General features: G+C 50.8%; 1 protein-coding gene across 1 annotated transcript; it reads right to left on the reverse strand.

Moving 5' to 3' along the window:
* Positions 1 to 727: 727 nt before the first annotated feature.
* Positions 728 to 16,976, reverse strand: Hrob (homologous recombination factor with OB-fold). The gene is made up of 10 exons (XM_052196689.1): positions 16,756 to 16,976; positions 15,528 to 15,578; positions 10,034 to 11,101; positions 7,860 to 7,943; positions 6,637 to 6,777; positions 6,037 to 6,145; positions 5,817 to 5,902; positions 5,378 to 5,503; positions 3,688 to 3,802; positions 728 to 1,271 (listed from the first exon to the last, which is right to left on the reverse strand). Exons 1-10 carry the CDS (start codon positions 16,756 to 16,758, stop codon positions 1,180 to 1,182), a joined length of 1,875 nt encoding a protein of 624 aa, XP_052052649.1. The 5' UTR covers positions 16,759 to 16,976; the 3' UTR covers positions 728 to 1,179.
* Positions 16,977 to 18,738: the final 1,762 nt, after the last annotated feature.

The following is an 18,738-nucleotide window of genomic DNA, read 5'->3' on the forward strand; positions in this document are numbered from 1 at the left end:
GAGGACTCATGTCCCAGCCTTGTTTCTGTTTTTGCTCTTTTGTTGTATTTCTATGGTACACACACACACACGCGCGCGCGCGCGCGTATCACATGAATAAAAGAATGAGTGGCTGGAGAGATGGCTCAGTTGTTAAGAGCACTTGTTTTTCCAGAGGTCCCAGGTTCAAATCCTTATGGTGGCTTAAAACTATTTGTAATTCTAGTCCCAAGGAATCTAAAGCTCTCTTCTGACCTCCAGGGAACCAGGCACAGAGCTGGTATAGAGACATACATGCATGTGGAAGACCCATACACATAAGAAAATAAAAAACAGGCTGTGGAGATGGCTCAGTGGTTAAGAGCACTGGCTGCTCTTCCAGAGGTCCTGAGTTCAGTTCCCAGCACCCACATGGTGGCTCTCAACCATCTGTAATGGGATCCGATGCCCTCTTCTGTCTGAAGAGAGCAATGGTGAATACATTAAAGGGGGAAAAAAGGCTTTTACAAAAACAACAAAAAACAAAAAACACACAAAAACCAGAGAGGCAGATGAAGAGGAGGGAGGGAAAAGTATATATACATTCATTCATATTCTCTCTCTCTCTCTCTCCTCTCTCTCTCTCTCACACACACACACACACACACACTGCTTGCTCTGCCTTGCTGTCCACCTACAGGAGCTGGGCTGCCCTGGCCAGGAGAGGAAGAGAGGGCGGCGGAGGAGGTGTGGGATGGACGAAGGCAGATGAGGAAGGGATGCTTTATTTCAGAACCAGGTACAGTAGCCTGCACCTCACCGTCACCCTTGTGGATGAGTTAGCCACAGGCCTTAAGTCACCTCTGCTGTGCTCGTGGTTCCTTTGGGCTCCTCCACTGGCAGGAGATTGAGGAATAAAGGGACAAGGAAATCAGGCCCAGCCTCTGGATCCTCCTTTTCTTATTGGCCGGAGGATGGTGTGCCAGAAGACACAAGATTTTGGGAGCAAGCCTTGCTCAGATTTCCAGGATGCCCATGCCAAAGGAAATCGTTCGTCAAGGCACGCAGCCCACTCTCTGGCCCATCATCGGGCATCCAAGGTGTCCATGGGGAGGCATCAGACCATGGGCTTGAGTCATCTCCAGATGCACTGGCTTTCTCTCCCTTGGACATGACCAGATGCACCTAGAGCTTGTCTGGGGGCGCAGAGAGGCTGCCAGCTCATGGTGGATGGCCTGTCTTGAGACAGCCCCAGCTGCTGGGCTCACAGAAGAAGTCCTCGGGGAGCTCACTCAGGAGTCCATCCAGGTCATCTGCAGAGGGAAGTGGGCAGGGGTAGATTCAGCGACAACCACAGGATCCCACCAGCTCTGAAGCCTCTGCCCTTTAGGAGGGCCTGGACACAGCCAGAAAGAGGGTTCCTCTGGGGCAGTCTGCTCATGCCAATGGGTCTGAGACTGACCTGGTCTACCTTTCCCTGGCCCCCTACAGACACAACACACCCCAGGCAGGATACAACCCCGGGGCCACTCCAGCCAGGAACGGGGACTCCCCCGTGCTTAGGTAGCTTCTCCCTTCTGTTCAGAGGCAGTGCTGAGCAGGAAGGATTCTGAGGCTTCCTACTGCAACTTTCTCGCTGAATGGGGCACAGGTGTTAGGAGTGAAGGGCAGGTCACCCACCTGGGCTGACGGTGGGAGGGAGCAGCTCAGCCCAGGAGAGCCTGGGCAGACATGCAGAACGGAAAGAGCCAAGAATGAAAAGATCAAAGGTGCCACACACCTCTGATCAGCACTCAGATCTCTGAGTCTGAGGCCAGCTTGGTGTTCAGAGCGAGTTCCAGGACAGCCAGGGCTACACAGAGAAACCCTGTCTACAAACAAACACACACCGCCCCATATTTAAAAAAAAAAAAAGAAAAAAAAAAGAAGAAAAAAAAACAGAAACAGAAAAGGGGACTGAAAGGGGCCGTTCCAGAGATGGCCAGAGATGGCCAAGTGGGTGACTCCAGGACCTGTCTTGTAGAGGACTGAATCCATGTGCCATGGCAGGCCTGCTTTTAAGAGATAAAATGAAGGAGGAGGAGGAAAAGAAGGAGGAAGAAGAGGGAGAGGAGGAGGAGAGAGAGGAGGAGGAAGAGAGAGAAATCACTTCTGAGCAGACCAGAGCTGTCAGACGCGGTGCTGCGGTGCTTATGGGAAGCTGGTGGTGCAGCCGACCCTGTGCGTGCGCTCATTCTCCTCAGCAACCCTTCCCAAGGCAGCTCAAGGTGGGTGCTGTGGTCCAACCCACTGTACCGGGTGAGCAAACCTTAAAGAGGGGCAGCAGCTTGCCCCAGGTGAGCATACTGAGACTCTACCTGCTGCCAAGTAGAAAATGCCACTTCCTGGACTGGGGTGGGGGTGGGGGTGGGGGTGGGGGTGGGGGGTGGGCTAGAAGGCAGACTGTAAACTACACCCAAGAGCCCAGCTCCAGGCCCTGGCAAGAACACCAGGGGGGGGAAGGAGCCAGCAGATCAGGGAGCATTCACAATTTAATTAAGGTGACAAGCACTGTGCTCAGGGCAGGTGGGGCTTTTATTTGCTTACAGCAAGGACAAACTTGCCCAATGGGCTGGGGGGCGAAGGCATTGAGGCGAAGGCAAAGGGTTTGCTGTGAGTCTGACACCAGCTCGGGCTGCATAGTGAGTACCAGGCTGGCTAGGACTACATAAAAGACCCTGGTTTACAGAGTGAGTTCCAGGGCAGCAGGGGCTATAGAGAGAAACCCTGTCTCGGAAAAAAAAAAGAAGACTCTACCTCAAAACACTAGAACTGCCTTCTGGGAACTGGGCTATGACTAGCCAGCTGGAGAAAACCATTTGAGATGAATAGGAGGAACAAGTGAAGGCTAGCCCCTCAGGAAACAGCAGGAAGTGTATTTCGCAGCCAGCTCTCCACACTGGCTCTGTGACCACCAGCATCTTCTGACAGCTATGGGTCAGCAACAGCAGCAGGCTCAGTTGTAAGGAGAGAGTGCAGGATTCCAGACAACACAAGACACCAGCACAGGGGGCCTATGTAGGAGCCATACGAACCAGCTTTGTGCTTTACATATTGGTGTACTGTGAATGTGCTTGGTGTGAGGTCCCTGCCCATAATCTATCTCCCTGCCTCCAGGCCAGGCAGGATTGAATTTCTTTTCTTTTTTTTTTTTCGAGACAGGGTTTCTCTGTGTAGCCCTGGCTGTCTTGGAACTCACTTTGTAGACCAGGCTGGCCTCGAACTCAGAAATCCGCCTGCCTCTGCCTCCCAGAGTGCTGGGATTACAGGTGTGCGCCACCACCGCCTGGCTCAGGATTGAATTTCTGAAGTCAAAAGCTAAGGAGGTGGTTGGGACTATGATAGCTCCACCTGAAAGTGGCTCTTGGGCCTCCCAGGTTAGTGTCCCTGGGGAGCCTGAGTATAGGCAGTGTGGGAGTTGAAATGGGACAGAGGCTGTGCCAAACACCCAGGGCTTGGTAATGCTCCCCTCCTGTAGCTAAAGGTGAGTCAGCAAATGGGGAGCCACGAACCACACTGTGATCAGTGTGATGGCTCTCAACTAGGTCTTACAGCCTTGCTGAAGGAGATAGCCTCTGGTTTTGGAAACATGCTGTGCCAGTCTGTACAGGTACAGCAGGAGGCATAAGGCGGAGCTGAGTGGAAGCAGCCTTGCTGTGAAGCCAGAGGATGCTGAAGGATGTGCCTTACCTGCCTCTGGGAGCTCTTCTTCAGGACGCACCGTTGGGTTCTGTGCTGTTCTGAGGCCCTGTGTGGACTCTGCAGCCACAGCAGGCTGGAGGCTTCCATGGGAGTGTCCCAGATCCTGAGGACAGTAGATCCGGTTACCAATGCCTAACGCCCCTGACACTCCAGGGGTGTGGTGCTACCAAGATGATCTCAAAGGTAGGGAGTCTCAGGACAAAGGCAGAGGGAATAGGGCAAGGGCCAGGGTCACCCAGGCCCAGGCTGATGGAGAGAGTTGAAACACCAAACACCCAAAACAGCAGACAACTAAACTGGAATAGACCCCTAGGCTGATCTTTCCAAATCTTATCAGTGTCTAATGTTTAAGGGACGCTGTATAGCCACTGTAGAAGGTAGAGAGGTCATTTGCCAGTGTTGAGGAGCTAGTCTGGGTTTTTTTTCTCTTTTAAAGATTTATTTATTATTATATCTAAGTACACTGTAGCTGTCTTCAGACACTCCAGAAGATCTCTTTATGGATGATTGTAAGCCACCATGTGGTTGCTAGGATTTGAACTCATGACCTCCAGAAGAGCAGTTGGTGCTCTTACCCACTGAGCCATCTCTCCAGCCCTGGCCTGGGATTAAAATAAGCTGTTATGACAGCTGGAGAGGTGACTCAGTATTTAAGAGCACATGTTGTTCTTCCTGAGGATGCAGGTTCGATTCCCAGCACCCACATGGTGCTACAGAACTACTTATAACTTCAGGTCCAGGAGATCTGATGCCTTCTACCATTCATGGGCACCGAATACACACATGGGGCATGTGAATATATATAGGCAAAATACTTGCAACACTGACACATAAAAGAAAATTAATAAACCTTTAAACAAAGAAACCAACAAAATCTTCCATTTCAAAAAAGGGAGGAAAACCTTAAAGAAAACTGAAGGTTATGGAGGTGGGTGGCTGCAGGCTCCACAGTGTCAGGAAGAGGAAGGGTGGCAGGGAATTAGACGTAAGCTCTGCAGCGCCTGGAGGCCACCAAGTCAAACACTTGGTCTCCAGATGGTGCAAGAACAGGGGAAGGGACAGGACTTGCTCAAAGTCATAGTAAAAATTAAGAGCTTGGACAAGACCCAGGTCTCCTGTCGTCCTCTAGACCAGGCTCCCAGGTGGAGTGAGCAGGATCAGGTCTGGGGTCTGGACTGGCCCTGTGGCCCACCTAGAGTGATCCCCAGCTCAGACAGACACTAATGTTTGCCTTGGCTCTTAAAGGGGTATGCTCCAGGGCATTGCTAGCAGAGGCAGAGGCCAGGAGAAGTCTCACAGCAAAGGCCAGCTCACCTGACAGGCCATTTGTACTCCCTGTTCTTTGCATTGCCACCTGGCGCAGATGTGACCCTCTATCATTTTCTGCCACCTCCCCCAGGGGGCCCTCACCCTGGTTCTTAAATGACTCCTAACTTCTCAGATGATCAAGCCTGTGATCAGACATTCGGGGATCACCAGGAAACCAGCTGCTCTTCTAGGTCCTGTTACTCAGCCGTCTGGCAGGCGGCTGGAGCAGGGGCAGCAGAGAGACTCCTGTTCCCAAAGGAACCTCTTTATGTCCCCTTCACACCTTTGCCCCCAGGGATAAGGAAAGGAAGAACTGAACAAAACCAGGCAGGGCAGTTCTGCCGGTCACCATCTCCCTTGCCCCACTTACCTTGGGCAAGGGCTGAGGTGGCTGGAGGAAATCCCCATCACCAGAATCTAGACTGTAAATGTGGACCAGGTTGTTGGGTGTCACGTTCAGGTAGTGGTTTCTAAGGGAAGGAGAAAAAACTCCAATCTGGAGTTAGGAAGGGCAGTCAGTGTCCGGAGGGAACATGGCACTGTTGGACCACAGGGTGCCAACTTTCCTTACACTTCCTGTCCTTGGCACCAAGATTACCTCCTGCCCTAGCCTTGCTGCCACAACAGAACCACATATGACTCCAAATACAACTCCCCATCCCCATTTACCCATCAAGAGTGGAATGGCTCACTGGCCAGAGGACCGCTCTCCGCTCCAGCAATCCAGGACCTAGCGTCTCTCTCTGGTTGTCAATGGAGGGAGGGCAGCCTGCCAAGCAAGGACACACTGGGGTGGAGGGGCTTCCCACCTGCTTCAGCAGCAGCACTGAGCCAGGCTTCAGCTCATTCTGGTGTGTCTCCAGAAGCACTCTGTGCACTGTTCCGAGCATCTCTCCTGAAAGAGCCACAGGTCTGTCTCAGGGTCAAGGGCACTGCAAAGGGTCTGAACCCCTGGCTGGAAAGTGGGCTGCTCGTCTCTAGACCTCAATGGAGGTCACTCATAAGAAACCCCCAGGGCCCGCTCCTTACCCGTGGGGTCCTTAAAAACCACACTGGCATCCATTGTGCTCCGCGTCAGGGACTTGATCATCACCGCCATGTTGGGGACCTTGTTCCTGGGGAGCTGCTTGAGAGCTGCCTGCTTACAAGGAGGGTACCTGCTGAGCCCGCTGTGCCTCCGTGTGACTCCCCACATCGATCAGGGGCTGCTAACAGTCTTCCTTTTTGCAGAGGAATGCAGCTGGAGAAGCACACTCTGTTCCCTGCCCAGGCCAAAGCCTTTTTCTCTCTTAGGTGTCTTTCCGTTTATATCAGTTCTTGTGGCTTACTCATCATGGCCGGCCACAGGCAAGGATTTACTGATACACCGGTCAACAATCTCAATATGTATCTGAACTTGTGAGACCATCAGGGAGCTCGGGGTGGCAGTGTGCTTATCTCTGCCTCCCAGTCTGGGATGTGCAAGTGCAGAGGCATGCCTGGTACTGTGCTCAGAACTATGGATGGCAGTGAAAACATACGGCCCAAGGGACTTCAGGCTGCCCTCCAGGGACAGGACCGGGTAAGAAGTGGCAGGCGGTCTCCTCCAGGGCTGGGACGGGCAGCAGTCTCCCTTCTCAGGACCCTTACCTTGCGCAGCACCATGACAATACTGTAGGTGTAGAGAAAGCAGGTGGGGTCTTGCTCGTTCAGGCCCAGAGCAGATTTCATGGTGAGCCAGGGCCCTCGCCCAAAATCTTCTTCCACCGATCCCTGGGAACTGGTACCAACCTGGTACCACAGAGCAGAGGGGAGCCGGAGTTAGTGGACCTGCCTCGGGAAAAGATCCTTAACTAAGGCAAAGCAGACTGGTGGGAGAGAAATAGTAGATCCCCTGGGGTGGGGGTTAGGGGAGTGGACACCCCTCAATTGCTGTTATGAAGAGAAGGTGGCCCTGGAAACTTAGCTACATTCTGCATCTTTTACTAAGCGGCCAGAACAAAAGGCTTCCTTTCTTTTTCTAATCGGGTCCTGACTTTAATTACAATGAAGCAAAAAGCTCTCTCTTCTCTTATTTTAAAGATTTATTTATTTATTTTACCGGCGTGTATGTGGGCCCGTGCATGCAGGTGTGAGCCACTGGGAGTGGGGCCTGGGAGCCCAAAAAGCTTCTGCAAAAGCAACAAGGGCTCTTAAGCCGGTCATCGAACTGCCCGGAAGTCTTAGGAGTAGGGGCTCCGGGTACACATTTATATTTATAGGCTCCGAGAGCGCCTTAGCCGTTTTGAATGCAGTCATGCTTTATTTGATGCCCTTGGTTTTAACCATTAGCTGCCTTATGTCAACAATTACTTTGAAGTCAGATGATTACTGCCAGGTTTGGACCTGAAGTGCATGGGCAGCCCTGGGGAGCTGCAGCAAAAAGAAGTAAGGCGAAAATCAAAAGTAAAGGTAGCTGTGAAGATGGAGTGAGTCAATCAGAGCACCAGGAGGGAGGGAAGCTGGCCCCGCCCACAGAAGGGAACCTCTCAGAGACAGGATGAGGGCGGGCGGGCGGAACCTTCCCGGCTGGGCTCCAGGGATGCAGGGCTCCAGGGATGCAAGAAGGTTCTCAAGATATCCTAAGACTTATTACTCTTTCTTCCCTAAGGAAAGATGCAGCTAGCCCGGCCATAGTTCTCAGACGCAAGTGAAGGCTGAGGCCTGGCATCAGGACACACCTCACTCTCTGTGTATAAACTGCTGCCTCTCCTAAGGCCTTCTCCACCTGCCCCCTGGTACTGACCTAGTGGCATCAAGTCAGGCATGCCAGGACCGGGACGACCCTCGCTTTCAAATGCTGCCCAAGAGGTGGAGAGTTACACAGAAGTTACCTCAGTCTGGAATTTAGCCAGAGCACCGTGAGTCGGAGTCTGGGGTGTGGCAACCATGATCTCCTCCAGATTCTCCCCGCTGTGCTAAGGGAGGAGAGAAGGCGAGAGCAAGCTCAGCAGCTGTTATTTACAAGGACAGTGTCTTCGCTGGTTACGTAATGAGTTCAGGAAACTATCAGGGGCAATTAGCACATATTACATCGCCGCTAACGCAGTCTCAAGAGCCTCATTGGTAGCTTTAAAAAGACACTTTGGGGATCAGTTTGAGAATGTAAGGAAACTGGAGCTGCCCCAGGAGCAAGACCCAGTGCCACCTGAAGGGGGCAGCCACCCAAATAGAGGGATCTGTGATGAGTTACCGAGCACTTTCCCAGAGGCCCTTATCTGGGAAGAGCAGACCACCCTATGGGCCAGGGAAGAGCGAGCAGCAGCAGGGGCTGTCAATCCCTCACCAGAAAGGAAGACACCGACCGACCGCAACCAACCACAACTGCAACCAGACCAAAACTGCAACCAACCACAACTGCAACCAGACCAAAACTGCAACCAACCACAACTGCAACCAGACCAAAACTGCAACCAACCACAACTGCAACCAGACCAAAACCTGCAACCAACCACAACTGCAACCAGACCACAACTGCAACCAGACAAAAATTGCAACCAACCAAAACTGCAACCAGACCACAACTGGTCCAAGGGACCTTATCCCTCTACCACCGCCTGCATCTAAACTCCTCAGGGATACCTCACTTCCAAGCCCCGCTTCCTCATGTCCCCCCAACACCAGCCACACTGAAGTGTTCTGTACTCTAAGAGCTCCTGCTCTTCCCAATGCTGGACCAACTCCCAAGCTGAGTCTCTGTATCCTCCCCCGTATCCTCCTGTTCATTTTCCTAAAGCCACAGGTAAGGGCTAGGCAGAGCTGAGTCTCCGGAGGCAGGTAAAGAGCCCTTCCTCGCTGCCCCATCTGCAGAACCACACCTCCCCTGCTTCGTCACTGCACTGCAAGCCTGGTCTCCTTCCAAGCAAACTGCCCAGTGCCCACTTCTGGCTAACATGAGCGAGAAAATATTCCTGTCTAGGGCTAGCAAACAAGACACTCGGCAAAGTAGGAAATTGTGTTTCTCAAGCACGATTTCACAGGTGGATTGTCAAGTACTCTTCCTGCCCTCTTTTTATATTTGTTATTTTTTAAGGTTTACTTTGGCTAACAGGGCATGCTTACGCTGGCAGGGCAGTGGCAACAGCTTGAGGCAGCCAGCGGGCCGGCTGGCCACAGGGCAGGCATCTGGGAAAGCAGAGACTGAGGGCCACCTAAGCTGAGGGCTCAGCTACATTATCCTTTCTCATTCAGTCCAGGGCCTGGCCCAGGAAAGCTGCTTCCCACCACTAACTTCCACTAATAGAGGAAGTCCCCGTGGGCACGCCCCTCCCCACCCAATCAGCGCTGCGACTGGGTTTCAGAGCTTGGCATCTGCTAGGTAAGTGCTCTACCTCTGAGTCGCCTGCTTCTTCCCTTCCCACTTCTGACTTCCACAGCTTTGCAACCCTTTTTTTCCCCAGTATATACATGTGTGCGTGTATACGGGCATGTGTGTGTACATGCACACATGTGGAGGACAAGAGGATAACCTTAGATGTACTCCTATGAAGTCCTGAGGCACCATCTACTTTGTTTTCTTACTTTTTAGAATTACGTATTATTTTATTGTGTAGCTGTTTTGTCCGCATGTATGTCTGTATGTGCCTGTGCTCACAGAGGTCGGAACAGGATGTCCGTTCCCCTGGGACTGGAGTTTGAGATGGTGTGAACCATCATGTGGAGGCTGGGGACTGAACCTAGTTCCTCCATAAGAACAACAAGTGCTCTTAACTGCGGAGCCATCTCCCTAGCTCCTCCTCCTGTGTTTTTTGAGACAGGGTCTCACTGTCTTGGAGCTAACCCCAATTAGTCCCCGTAGTCACCGAGTCCCAGGAATCTTTCATCTCCTCACCAGAGTTAGGATAGTTAGGATTACAAGCATGTGTCACCATGCCCGAGCCCTCTCTCCCAGCCTCATAAGTCCCTTCTCCCCACTCTTCTTGCCTGTCCTCCGACAGTGAAGCTATTCTAAGGCTAGACCACTGCTTCTTTCCCTGGATCCTCGAGCCTTGGAGAACCAGCCACTCACTTGGTGAGGCAGAAGTCCTGCAGGGCCAGGGAAGCGGCGGGTTTTAGCTCGAGTGGAGGGGCGGGAGGGCTGCTGGGGTGTCCGGTTGGTAGCAGTGACAAGCTGTACCAGGTGGTTGGTGACTACAGGTGTCTGAAGAGCTGACTGAGTGATTGGGGTGGAAGAACTTCTGGGGGTGCTGACAGGAGATTCAACAGAAGACATTGGGGCTCGGGGTGGCAAGGGCCTCTGACAAACCGCTGCAGAGCTGCAGTGCGGACGCTGAGGTCCAGAAAACTGGGGTTTGCCACTTGACCAGACTCTGGGAGACTGAAGTGGCTGACTGGGCACATAACTCTGAGGGCTGTTTAGAATGGTCCTTCCAGCTGTTGGCAGATACTGAGGTGCAGGAACAGGGGAGCCCCTTCGATGGGAAATGGAAATGCCTGCTGCATCTGGGACAGGAAGGCTGCCTGTGGCTGTAGGAGGTCTTAAGGAAGGCCATGGATTTCTACAGTGGATGGTGGGCCCCTTCTGGAAAGATCCACTCGGATCAGCCACTCGGGCCTTTTTCGCCAATATTGGATCCTCACAGTGCTTGGCAGGCAGGATCTGGGCAGCTCCACTGTTAACTTCAAGCCCCAAGCCAGCTCCCTCGAGCTCCATGCTTGCCAGGGCCTCGTCAAACTCATCTTGATCAGGTGCTTCCAAGTCACCCATGCCCCGTTGATAGCTCTCAAAGATAAACCCAGAGTGTGCAGCTGAGGACTGGGGTCCTGGTGACTCCTGGGACACTTCCGCTCCTGTCATTCTCTGCTGACTGCCTGAGCTGCTGCTAGAAACCGAGACCGGCCTCAGGGAGATCGCTCCTGTGCAGGGTGGATCCCGTACGGTCCCTGGCATGCTGGACGTAGGGAGACACAGTCTTGGGACTGACTGGTTGGAGGCGAGGAATGATGGCACCGGCCTTGAGGATTGTGCCTGTGGAGTCTCCTGTGGTCTGGAAGACACAGGCTGCAGGCACCGGGCATCCCCGGGCAGTGCACTAACAACGTGGTTCTCTGCATTCTCCAAAGCAGATAAGAAATCCTACAAAGAAACAGAAAATGGGCCTTTAGTCAGGGCTCTGTCTGTTCTTGAGACAGCATCTCACCCAGCTCAGACTGGCCTTGCCGAAGTTGCTATGTAGCTGGGGATGACCTTCAACTCCTGACCTCTCTGCCTCCTACGTGCTGGGATTACAGGCCAGCACTGTCACTATCAGGCTTGGCAGGGTCTTAGCATCTGGGAATTTAAAACTGCTTCCAAAAAATAAATAAAAACAAAACCTTCTACTTTATTGTTTAAGCATACGGTACATATGTGTGCAGATACACACGTGAGAAACCATGCTGTGAGAGGCAATAACATCTCTCATCACTTAGTATTCCACTGGGCCACCGGGCTTTGGCAGCAGCATTCCAAGGCTACGTTTTCAGGTAGTCACTGGTTCTTCAGTCCCCAGGAGGAGGCTTACTGGGAAAGCAAAGGAAAAGCATTCCAGGGCACCAGGAAGCCAGCGGCACCCCACACGGTCACATACCTCTCTGGAGGAGAGGACTATGGCCACTATTGTGTTGGCCGTGCACCCTCGGTACAGTCCCTACCTCCAGCCATGCGCACGCACACCCACAGTCGTCAGGAAGACAGAGCCCCCCTGGATCCAGCCAGATAGACACAAGTTAAACATAGCTTCTCAGGCAGGTTATATTAAGTACGGATCGCATTTGGGAAGCAGGGTGAGATTGACACCTTCAGCTCAACAGATCTGTTCTGAGTGTAATTTGAGTCAGAACTGCTGATTAAGTGACAAGAAGGTACTACCCCTCACCCCCACTGCTGCTCCCCATTGTCAGGCCAGAGAAAGGGTTTTCCTGCTTTAGACATTTATCAAGAATCCCACACTCCAGCAACACCTAGGGCTACAACAATAACAATGATCAGAAGGGCAAGTTCCTGATCACCATGAATGGTCCCCTTCCCTCCAGAGAGCTGACATTTAGCTGTAACATCCTTAGTGTTGGGTAACAAGAAAGAGACTGGTCCGCCATTTTTAAGGAACAAAAGTGTGAAGAGTCAGAATCACTCAGGCGGCTTCAATTACTACCCTGGCCATCTTCTGTCACCTCTAGGACCCAAGAGGGCCACTTTCCCAGTTCCTTCTCCGTTTCTGATGACACATCTCCCAAACTGAAAGTTAAAGACAGGGGCCTGTCTTGACAAAGCTGGCAGTGTAAACATCCGCGCTGACCGTCATCCCTGCAGTGGAGCCTGGGGGCAGGAGGACCAGGAGGTCAGTGTCCTCGGCCACACAGCGATTCTGGGGTCAGCCCAAGCTAACTGAGAGACCCAGTCTCATTAAAAACAAAACATAATCTCTATGAGTTTGAGGCCAGCCCAGTCTACAAAGAAGTCCCAGGACAGCTAGGGCTACACAGAGAAACCCTGTCTTGAAAAACCAGAAAAACAAAACTACAATAAAAACAAAAACCCAAACTACAAAAACAAACAACAACAACAACAACAAAAAAACAGAAAAAGTTGGTAACTCACTAATCTGTGACCACCAAGATCAAGTTGTTATGTGACAAAAACAACAGACACCCGTGGCTTCACCAGGTGTCAGACGCACTCACATATTTTACTAGAACCCACAGTGAATTATTATGATGATGATTTATTTATTACTGTATGTAAGTACACTGTCACTGTCTTCAGACACACCAGAAGAGGGCATCGGATCCCATTACAGATGGTTGTGAGCCACCATGTGGGTGCTGGGAATTGAACTCAGGACCTCTGGAAGAGCAGTCAGTGCTCTTAACTGCTGAGCCATCTCTGCAGCCCCCGCAGTGAATTCTTACAATGACTCAATGTATAGGTACAGAATGGATACAGAATCTGAGACTTGTTGAGGCTGAAGAGATGGTTCAGTGGTTAAGAACACTGACTACTCTTCCAGAGGACCTGAGTTCAGATCCCAGTACTCAAGCCCAGAGACCCATAACTGTCGGTACTCCAGCTCCAGAGGATCGCTGTCCTCTTCTAGTTCCCATAGGTTTTCACATGAACACATACACACGCTCAGATATACACATAATGTATACATCAAATTAAAATTAGAAAAGAACCAGAGATTTGGACTGGTCAAAAACCAGGGCTAGCCCCCACTGGAGCCCCATTCCTACATCATTTGCTTAGGAAAGGAACTGAGGAGGCCAGAGAGATGGCTCAGTGGTTAAGAGCACTGACTGCTCTTTGGTCCTGAGTTCAAATCACAGCAACCACATGGTGGCTCACAACCATCCATGAGATCTGACTCCCTCTTCTGGTGTGTCTGAAGACAGCTACAGTGTGCTTAGATATAATAAATAAACTTTTTTTAAAAAAAGAATATCACATAAATCAAATTACAAAATAAATAAATAAAAGAAGAGAGAAAGAAACAGAGAGAGAGAGAGAAAGAGAGAGAGAGACTCAGAGAGAGACAAAAGCATAAAGTGGCTTCTGCTGCATGTGAAGTGTGAGTTTTTTTTTTTTTTTTTTGGATTTGGTTTTTTTGAGACAGGGTTTCTCTGTATAGCCCTGGCTGTCCTGGAACTCACTCTGTAGACCAGTCACCACTGCCCGGCCCAGAAGTGTGAGCTTTTAATCCCAGCATGCACCCAGGAAGCAGAGGCTGGCAAATCAAGGTAGAAATGTCCAGTGTCCTAGCTGACACTATATCCATTGGATCTGAACATGAAGACAACTCTACAGACTAGTTTGGTGGTCTCTGCACTGTAAAATACCTCTGCAGCCAGGCTCAGTGTCACATGCCTGTAATCCCAGCACTCTGCACGTGGAGGCAGGATGGCTTCCAATCCAAGGAGCGCCTTTACCACCCAGAGAGAACTGTCTAGAGACAAACAGCAGCACGACAAACCCAGCACCACCACTTCAGGAGGAGCTCGGGATGGGGCTCATGGTCTGATAACTAGACTCCTGTCAAAATCACCTAGGAAGGCCACAGAACAAAGGGTTTTGCCCTGGTTCCCACGGTCAGTAAGTGACTTATTGAAGAAAGTCGTCTGCCAGAAATTCTCACTTAAGTGACGTGGGATAACCTTACAGGAGGGTGATTCCAAAATGTTCACTTTGTGTCTCATGTCTTATCTTCTGAGAAGAAAGAAGGAACACAACAATGTCCTTCATTCTATAGAAGACTGAGTGGGAGGCGGGAGAATAAAGTGACCCATCTGCATGGCTCACAGGCCCGCGGGTGTCCTCGGGTCTCATGCCATCCAACTGTGGGTCTCCTCCCTGACTCTGGCTCTCCATAAACTCCGCACCCCCCCCCCCCCAGGCATGCTATTATAAAAGTGAATGAAATCACCCTCCAGACAGTTCCAGGAAGGCCTTTATAATTAAAGACATGACAGTTACAATTAAGAAGCTAATTTGGTTTTTGTTCTCGTTCTCTCTCTCTCTCTCTCTCTTCCTCTTTCTGTCTCTCTCTCTCTCAGACAGGATCTCATGACGCCCAGAGCAGCTTTGAATTCTCTATGCAGTTGAGGATGACCTTGAACTTAGGATGCTTTTTCTCCACCTAGCAAATGCTAGAATGACAGGTGGACCTTATGGACCTGGTTTTATTGAAAGCTTGGGCGTTGAGGTCAGGGCTCCAAGATAAGCAGGAACCTGTACCCACTTACCTACACTCCCAGGCTTTTCTTTGCTTTTTTTTGAGACAGAGTCTCTCTACACAGACCTGGCATGTATTATTTTTAAGATAGTTAAATGCAGCCAGTGGTGGCAAGGTATGCCTTCAATCCCAGGACTCTGGGAGGCAGAGGCAGGTAACCATGTGTGAGCTCCATGCTAGTCAAGTCTACAGAGGGAGTTCCAGGACAGCAAGGGCTACACAGAGAACCCCGGTGGTGAAAACATACCTAAGCCGGGCGCTGGTGGCGCACGCCTGTAATCCCAGCACTCTGGGAGGCAGAGGCAGGCGGATTTCTGAGTTCGAGGCCAGCCTGGTCTACAGAGTGAGTTCCAGGACAGACAGGGCTACACAGAGAAACCTTGTGTCTTGTCTCAAAAAGACCAAATCCAAAAAACCAAAAAAAACAAACAAAACAAAACAAACAAACAAAAAAACCCCATACCTAAAACAAAGGCAGTCATATGTGCTGTTTTGTTTAGCCCCCAGTCTCTCTATGGAGCCCATGCCAGCCTTGGGCTCCTATCTTCCTGCTTCCGCCCCTTAAGGACCGAAACTACACTAGCAAACCAATAGCACCGAGTTGGTCCATGCTTACATTCATTTATGTTTTCAGCCTGAGATAGATTTAAAAAAAAAAAAAGATGAAAGGTGTGTTAGGACCGTCCGGCGGCTCCTGAAAGACACCACACCAGGCAGCTTGACGGTCTGCTCCAAATGCTGTGTCTCCATCTCAGGCATCTCTTACCACCCGGGTCACCAACAGTTCCCTACCTCATCTTCAAAGTCCTCTTCCACAGAAAACAACTTCTGAAAACCACACGTCTGAAAAAGAAAACAAAGCACTTGAGACTGGAGGGAAAAACCCACCACAGCAGCATTCTGGAATCACTACAACTTTCTCCTCAGCTCTAATGAGACTATCTCAGGTAGACTAGTTTTCTGGTTTGTGTTTGGCTAGTACTGGAGGAAGAAAAAGAAAATAAATTCGATTTAGCTAAAGATTTAAAAGCACTTTCTTACTAAAAATATATATAATATATATTGTCTATCTGAATTACTCCTCAAAAGGGAGGACAAGAAAAGAGGAGACTGCTAAGGGAAACAAAGTCACAAGGTCAGCACAACGGTCTCAAGAAACCTGCTTAGGCGCTCAGCCACTTTCTCCAGCCGCTGACCGTGAACTCTTGACCCTTTCCTTTCCCAAGGGTTGGGGTTACTTGCCTGCACCACCTCTGGAAACAGGCCTGAGTATTTGGCGACAACATCTCAAAGATTTGTCCAACACAAGAAATGACCATGAATCCTGGCATGAAGCATCTGTTTCTGAGAATCAGCCAGCGATTTCTTTCTACAGAGGACCAAAGCCCAAAGGCTGAATTCCCAAGAGGGTGGACTGGCCCAATCTATGGTTCTTTAGGGGACAGCAGGCTCAGATGAGTGTCAACCCCATAGCCAGGGCTTTGGTGGGGGATGGGGGTATTTGGTGTGGTAGGTCACACCTTTAATCCCAGTCAGCCTAAGGCGGAACTTTGTAAATTCGAGGCCAGCCAAATCTACTTAGTGAGTTACAGGATAGCCAGGGGCAGAAAGCCTGTTTCAAGTACCCCCTCGCCCCAAAACATAGAAGAGGAGGAAGGAGGAAGAGGAGGAGGAAGACAGGGAGGGAGGGAGGGAGGGAGGAGAGAGTTGAATGTCAGAAACTCCAAGGGTCACGAGGGTTGGGGGCAATGATTCCAAAAGTCGGTAACATTTGGGCTCGGGATTGAAGACTGTTTTTCTGTCAGTACGTCTGTATGTCTGGGGAGGGGCCTTTCACAAAGTCTCCAGCGCGTGCACGCCCTTTCTAACTAGAGCCCAGTTCTGCAAACTACACCCAGTCTCTACCAGACAGATCCGGTCCTAGCACCTTCGGCGAACCCGGAGCCCAATCCGGAGTCTGGCTTCCGGGCAGCCGGGACGCCCCCTCCCCCCACCCCCGGCGGCGTAGACGCGGCATTACCATGACGACAGTCCGTGGGCCCAGGCAGGTGGAATGGCCCGGCCGTAGCAGACTCAAGGGGTTCACCTCCAACTCGATGTAAAGTGGGAGACTGTGCCCGACCTTATCCCCAGAGCAGCGTCAGAGAGGAGCGTCTTTACGACCGCAGCGGAAGAAGCAGAGAGAGTGTCGCCTAAGAATCTGCGCCCAGAGCGGCTTTCGAAGCCGCCGCCATAACAGTAGCTCCGCCCTCTTAAAGGGAAGGCCCCAATTTTATCCTGCCAGCACAAAGTCCTTCTCCCTTGGGCCTTCCGCTTCAACCTTAAAGGGAAAATCAAAGGACTCTCGGTCGCCCCCAAGCGGTCCCTCGAGTCCAGCCGGCTGCCACGTTCCGTTTGAAAAGGAGGTTGGGGGAAATCTTGGACACCTTATTCTCCCTTCTTTTTTGTTGAGCACACTAGTGACTGGTGATTTGAGAGTGGCTTCATCCTCACTAGAACCCAGCCGATCGTGTAGCCTAGGCTGACCTCAAACTCACTTTGTAGCCAAAAATAACCTTAACTCCTGATTGTTCTTCCTCTACCTCCCAATTGCTGGAATTATAAGCAGCAGGTTTTCCGAGGTGCTAGGGATGGAACCCAGGGCTTCACACTTTCTAGGCCAACGCTGATTGACAGAGACGGAAAAAGAGAGCAGGTTCCAGGGCTAAGATCCTGAGAACCATCATCCTCTGGTGAATGAGGAGGGATTTAACGATGTGGGGCCTTGCACGTGTTAAGCAAATGTTCGACACTAAGCTAATAATACTCCCAGCCCTAAAGAGTTTCTACAGCAGAAAAATCTGGGCCTTCTTTGCATATTAGAAAAATAGGCCTGAAAACTGAGAGTGAACTTCCATTAGGCATTGTACTAGCACGTTTAAGGCCCTGGTTCCTATCTACCATACACACATACACTGCAGAAAAACAAACAAATAAACAAAAACCCTCAGGGGCCATGCAGGGACTGTAAGGTAAGGCCTGGCTCAAGCGTATAAGGCACATAGAGAAGACTGAAGAGATCAGGGGAAAGAGAGGGTGTGTCTGTTCCTCAGAGCACAGTAGCCTTTTGAGCCCTAGAAATATGACTAAAGTGGTGGATTCTTCCTCAGAACAAGGCACATGTGCACAAACACATGATGTTTTGCACATAATTATAGGGGGCTGTCCTCCCTGAAGCCTCGGATTAAGAACTCAGTTCCCTGGAATTCTAAGAAGCAAACGGTATAGCAGTTAAACTAAGGATAATGAAGTCTCCCTGGTGGGGCCATAGGTTCTCAACTCCACCTCCTTGCTATGTGAGCTTGGTCAAAGCTGTACCTAAAATACATGTAGTACTCCAGGGATCTTAGTTGCTATCGTTACAGGTTAACAGTGCTGGGACCCTCCCCTGGTGCTAAACTCATCATCCTGCTCTATCTCGGTTCTCTGGTCTGGTTCCGGCCTAAGTCCCAAGCACCCAGGCTTTCCATTCCTGGACTTACTCATTCCTAGTCGGCTGACTTTCCACTGTTCTCAAACCCAGTTATTAAAGAGTTCAGCATATTTCTCGCTTCTCCCTCTCTATGCCCTCCCTTCCTCCGTCCCTTCCCTCCTTGATGAGGTCTTTAGCTAAGGGTGGCCTAGAACATTTCCTTTTGACACAACCTCCTGCATGCCTGGATTACATGCGTGCACCTCTGTGCTCAGCTAATGCCCTTTTTCTTTCATAGAAAGAAAAAGGGTTTTTCCCCTTTGATATATATGTACTGTAGCTGTCTTCAGACACACCAGAAGAGGGCATTGGATCCCATTACAGATGGTTGTGAGCCACCACGTGGTTGCTGGGAATTGAACTCAGGACCTCTGGAAGAGCAGCCAGTGCTCTTAACTGCTGAGCCTTCTCTCCAGTTCCTTGGTTTTTTATTTTATTTATTTTTGTTTACTTGTTTATTTTATGTATGAGTGCTCTGCTGCATGTACACCT

This window comes from Apodemus sylvaticus, chromosome 10 (genome assembly GCF_947179515.1).
Source record: "Apodemus sylvaticus chromosome 10, mApoSyl1.1, whole genome shotgun sequence".
Lineage (NCBI taxonomy): Eukaryota > Metazoa > Chordata > Mammalia > Rodentia > Muridae > Apodemus > Apodemus sylvaticus.

Bases quoted from the DNA above. Each gene is read 5' to 3' on its own strand.
- Hrob (XM_052196689.1), bottom strand. The intron at 7,944-10,033 runs GTGAGTGGCTGG...CTCCTCCCTTAG, and splicing joins CAGGACTTCTGCCTCACCAA to CACAGCGGGGAGAATCTGGA. The intron at 6,146-6,636 runs GTAAGGGTCCTG...CCTTGTAAGCAG, and splicing joins TTGTCATGGTGCTGCGCAAG to GCAGCTCTCAAGCAGCTCCC.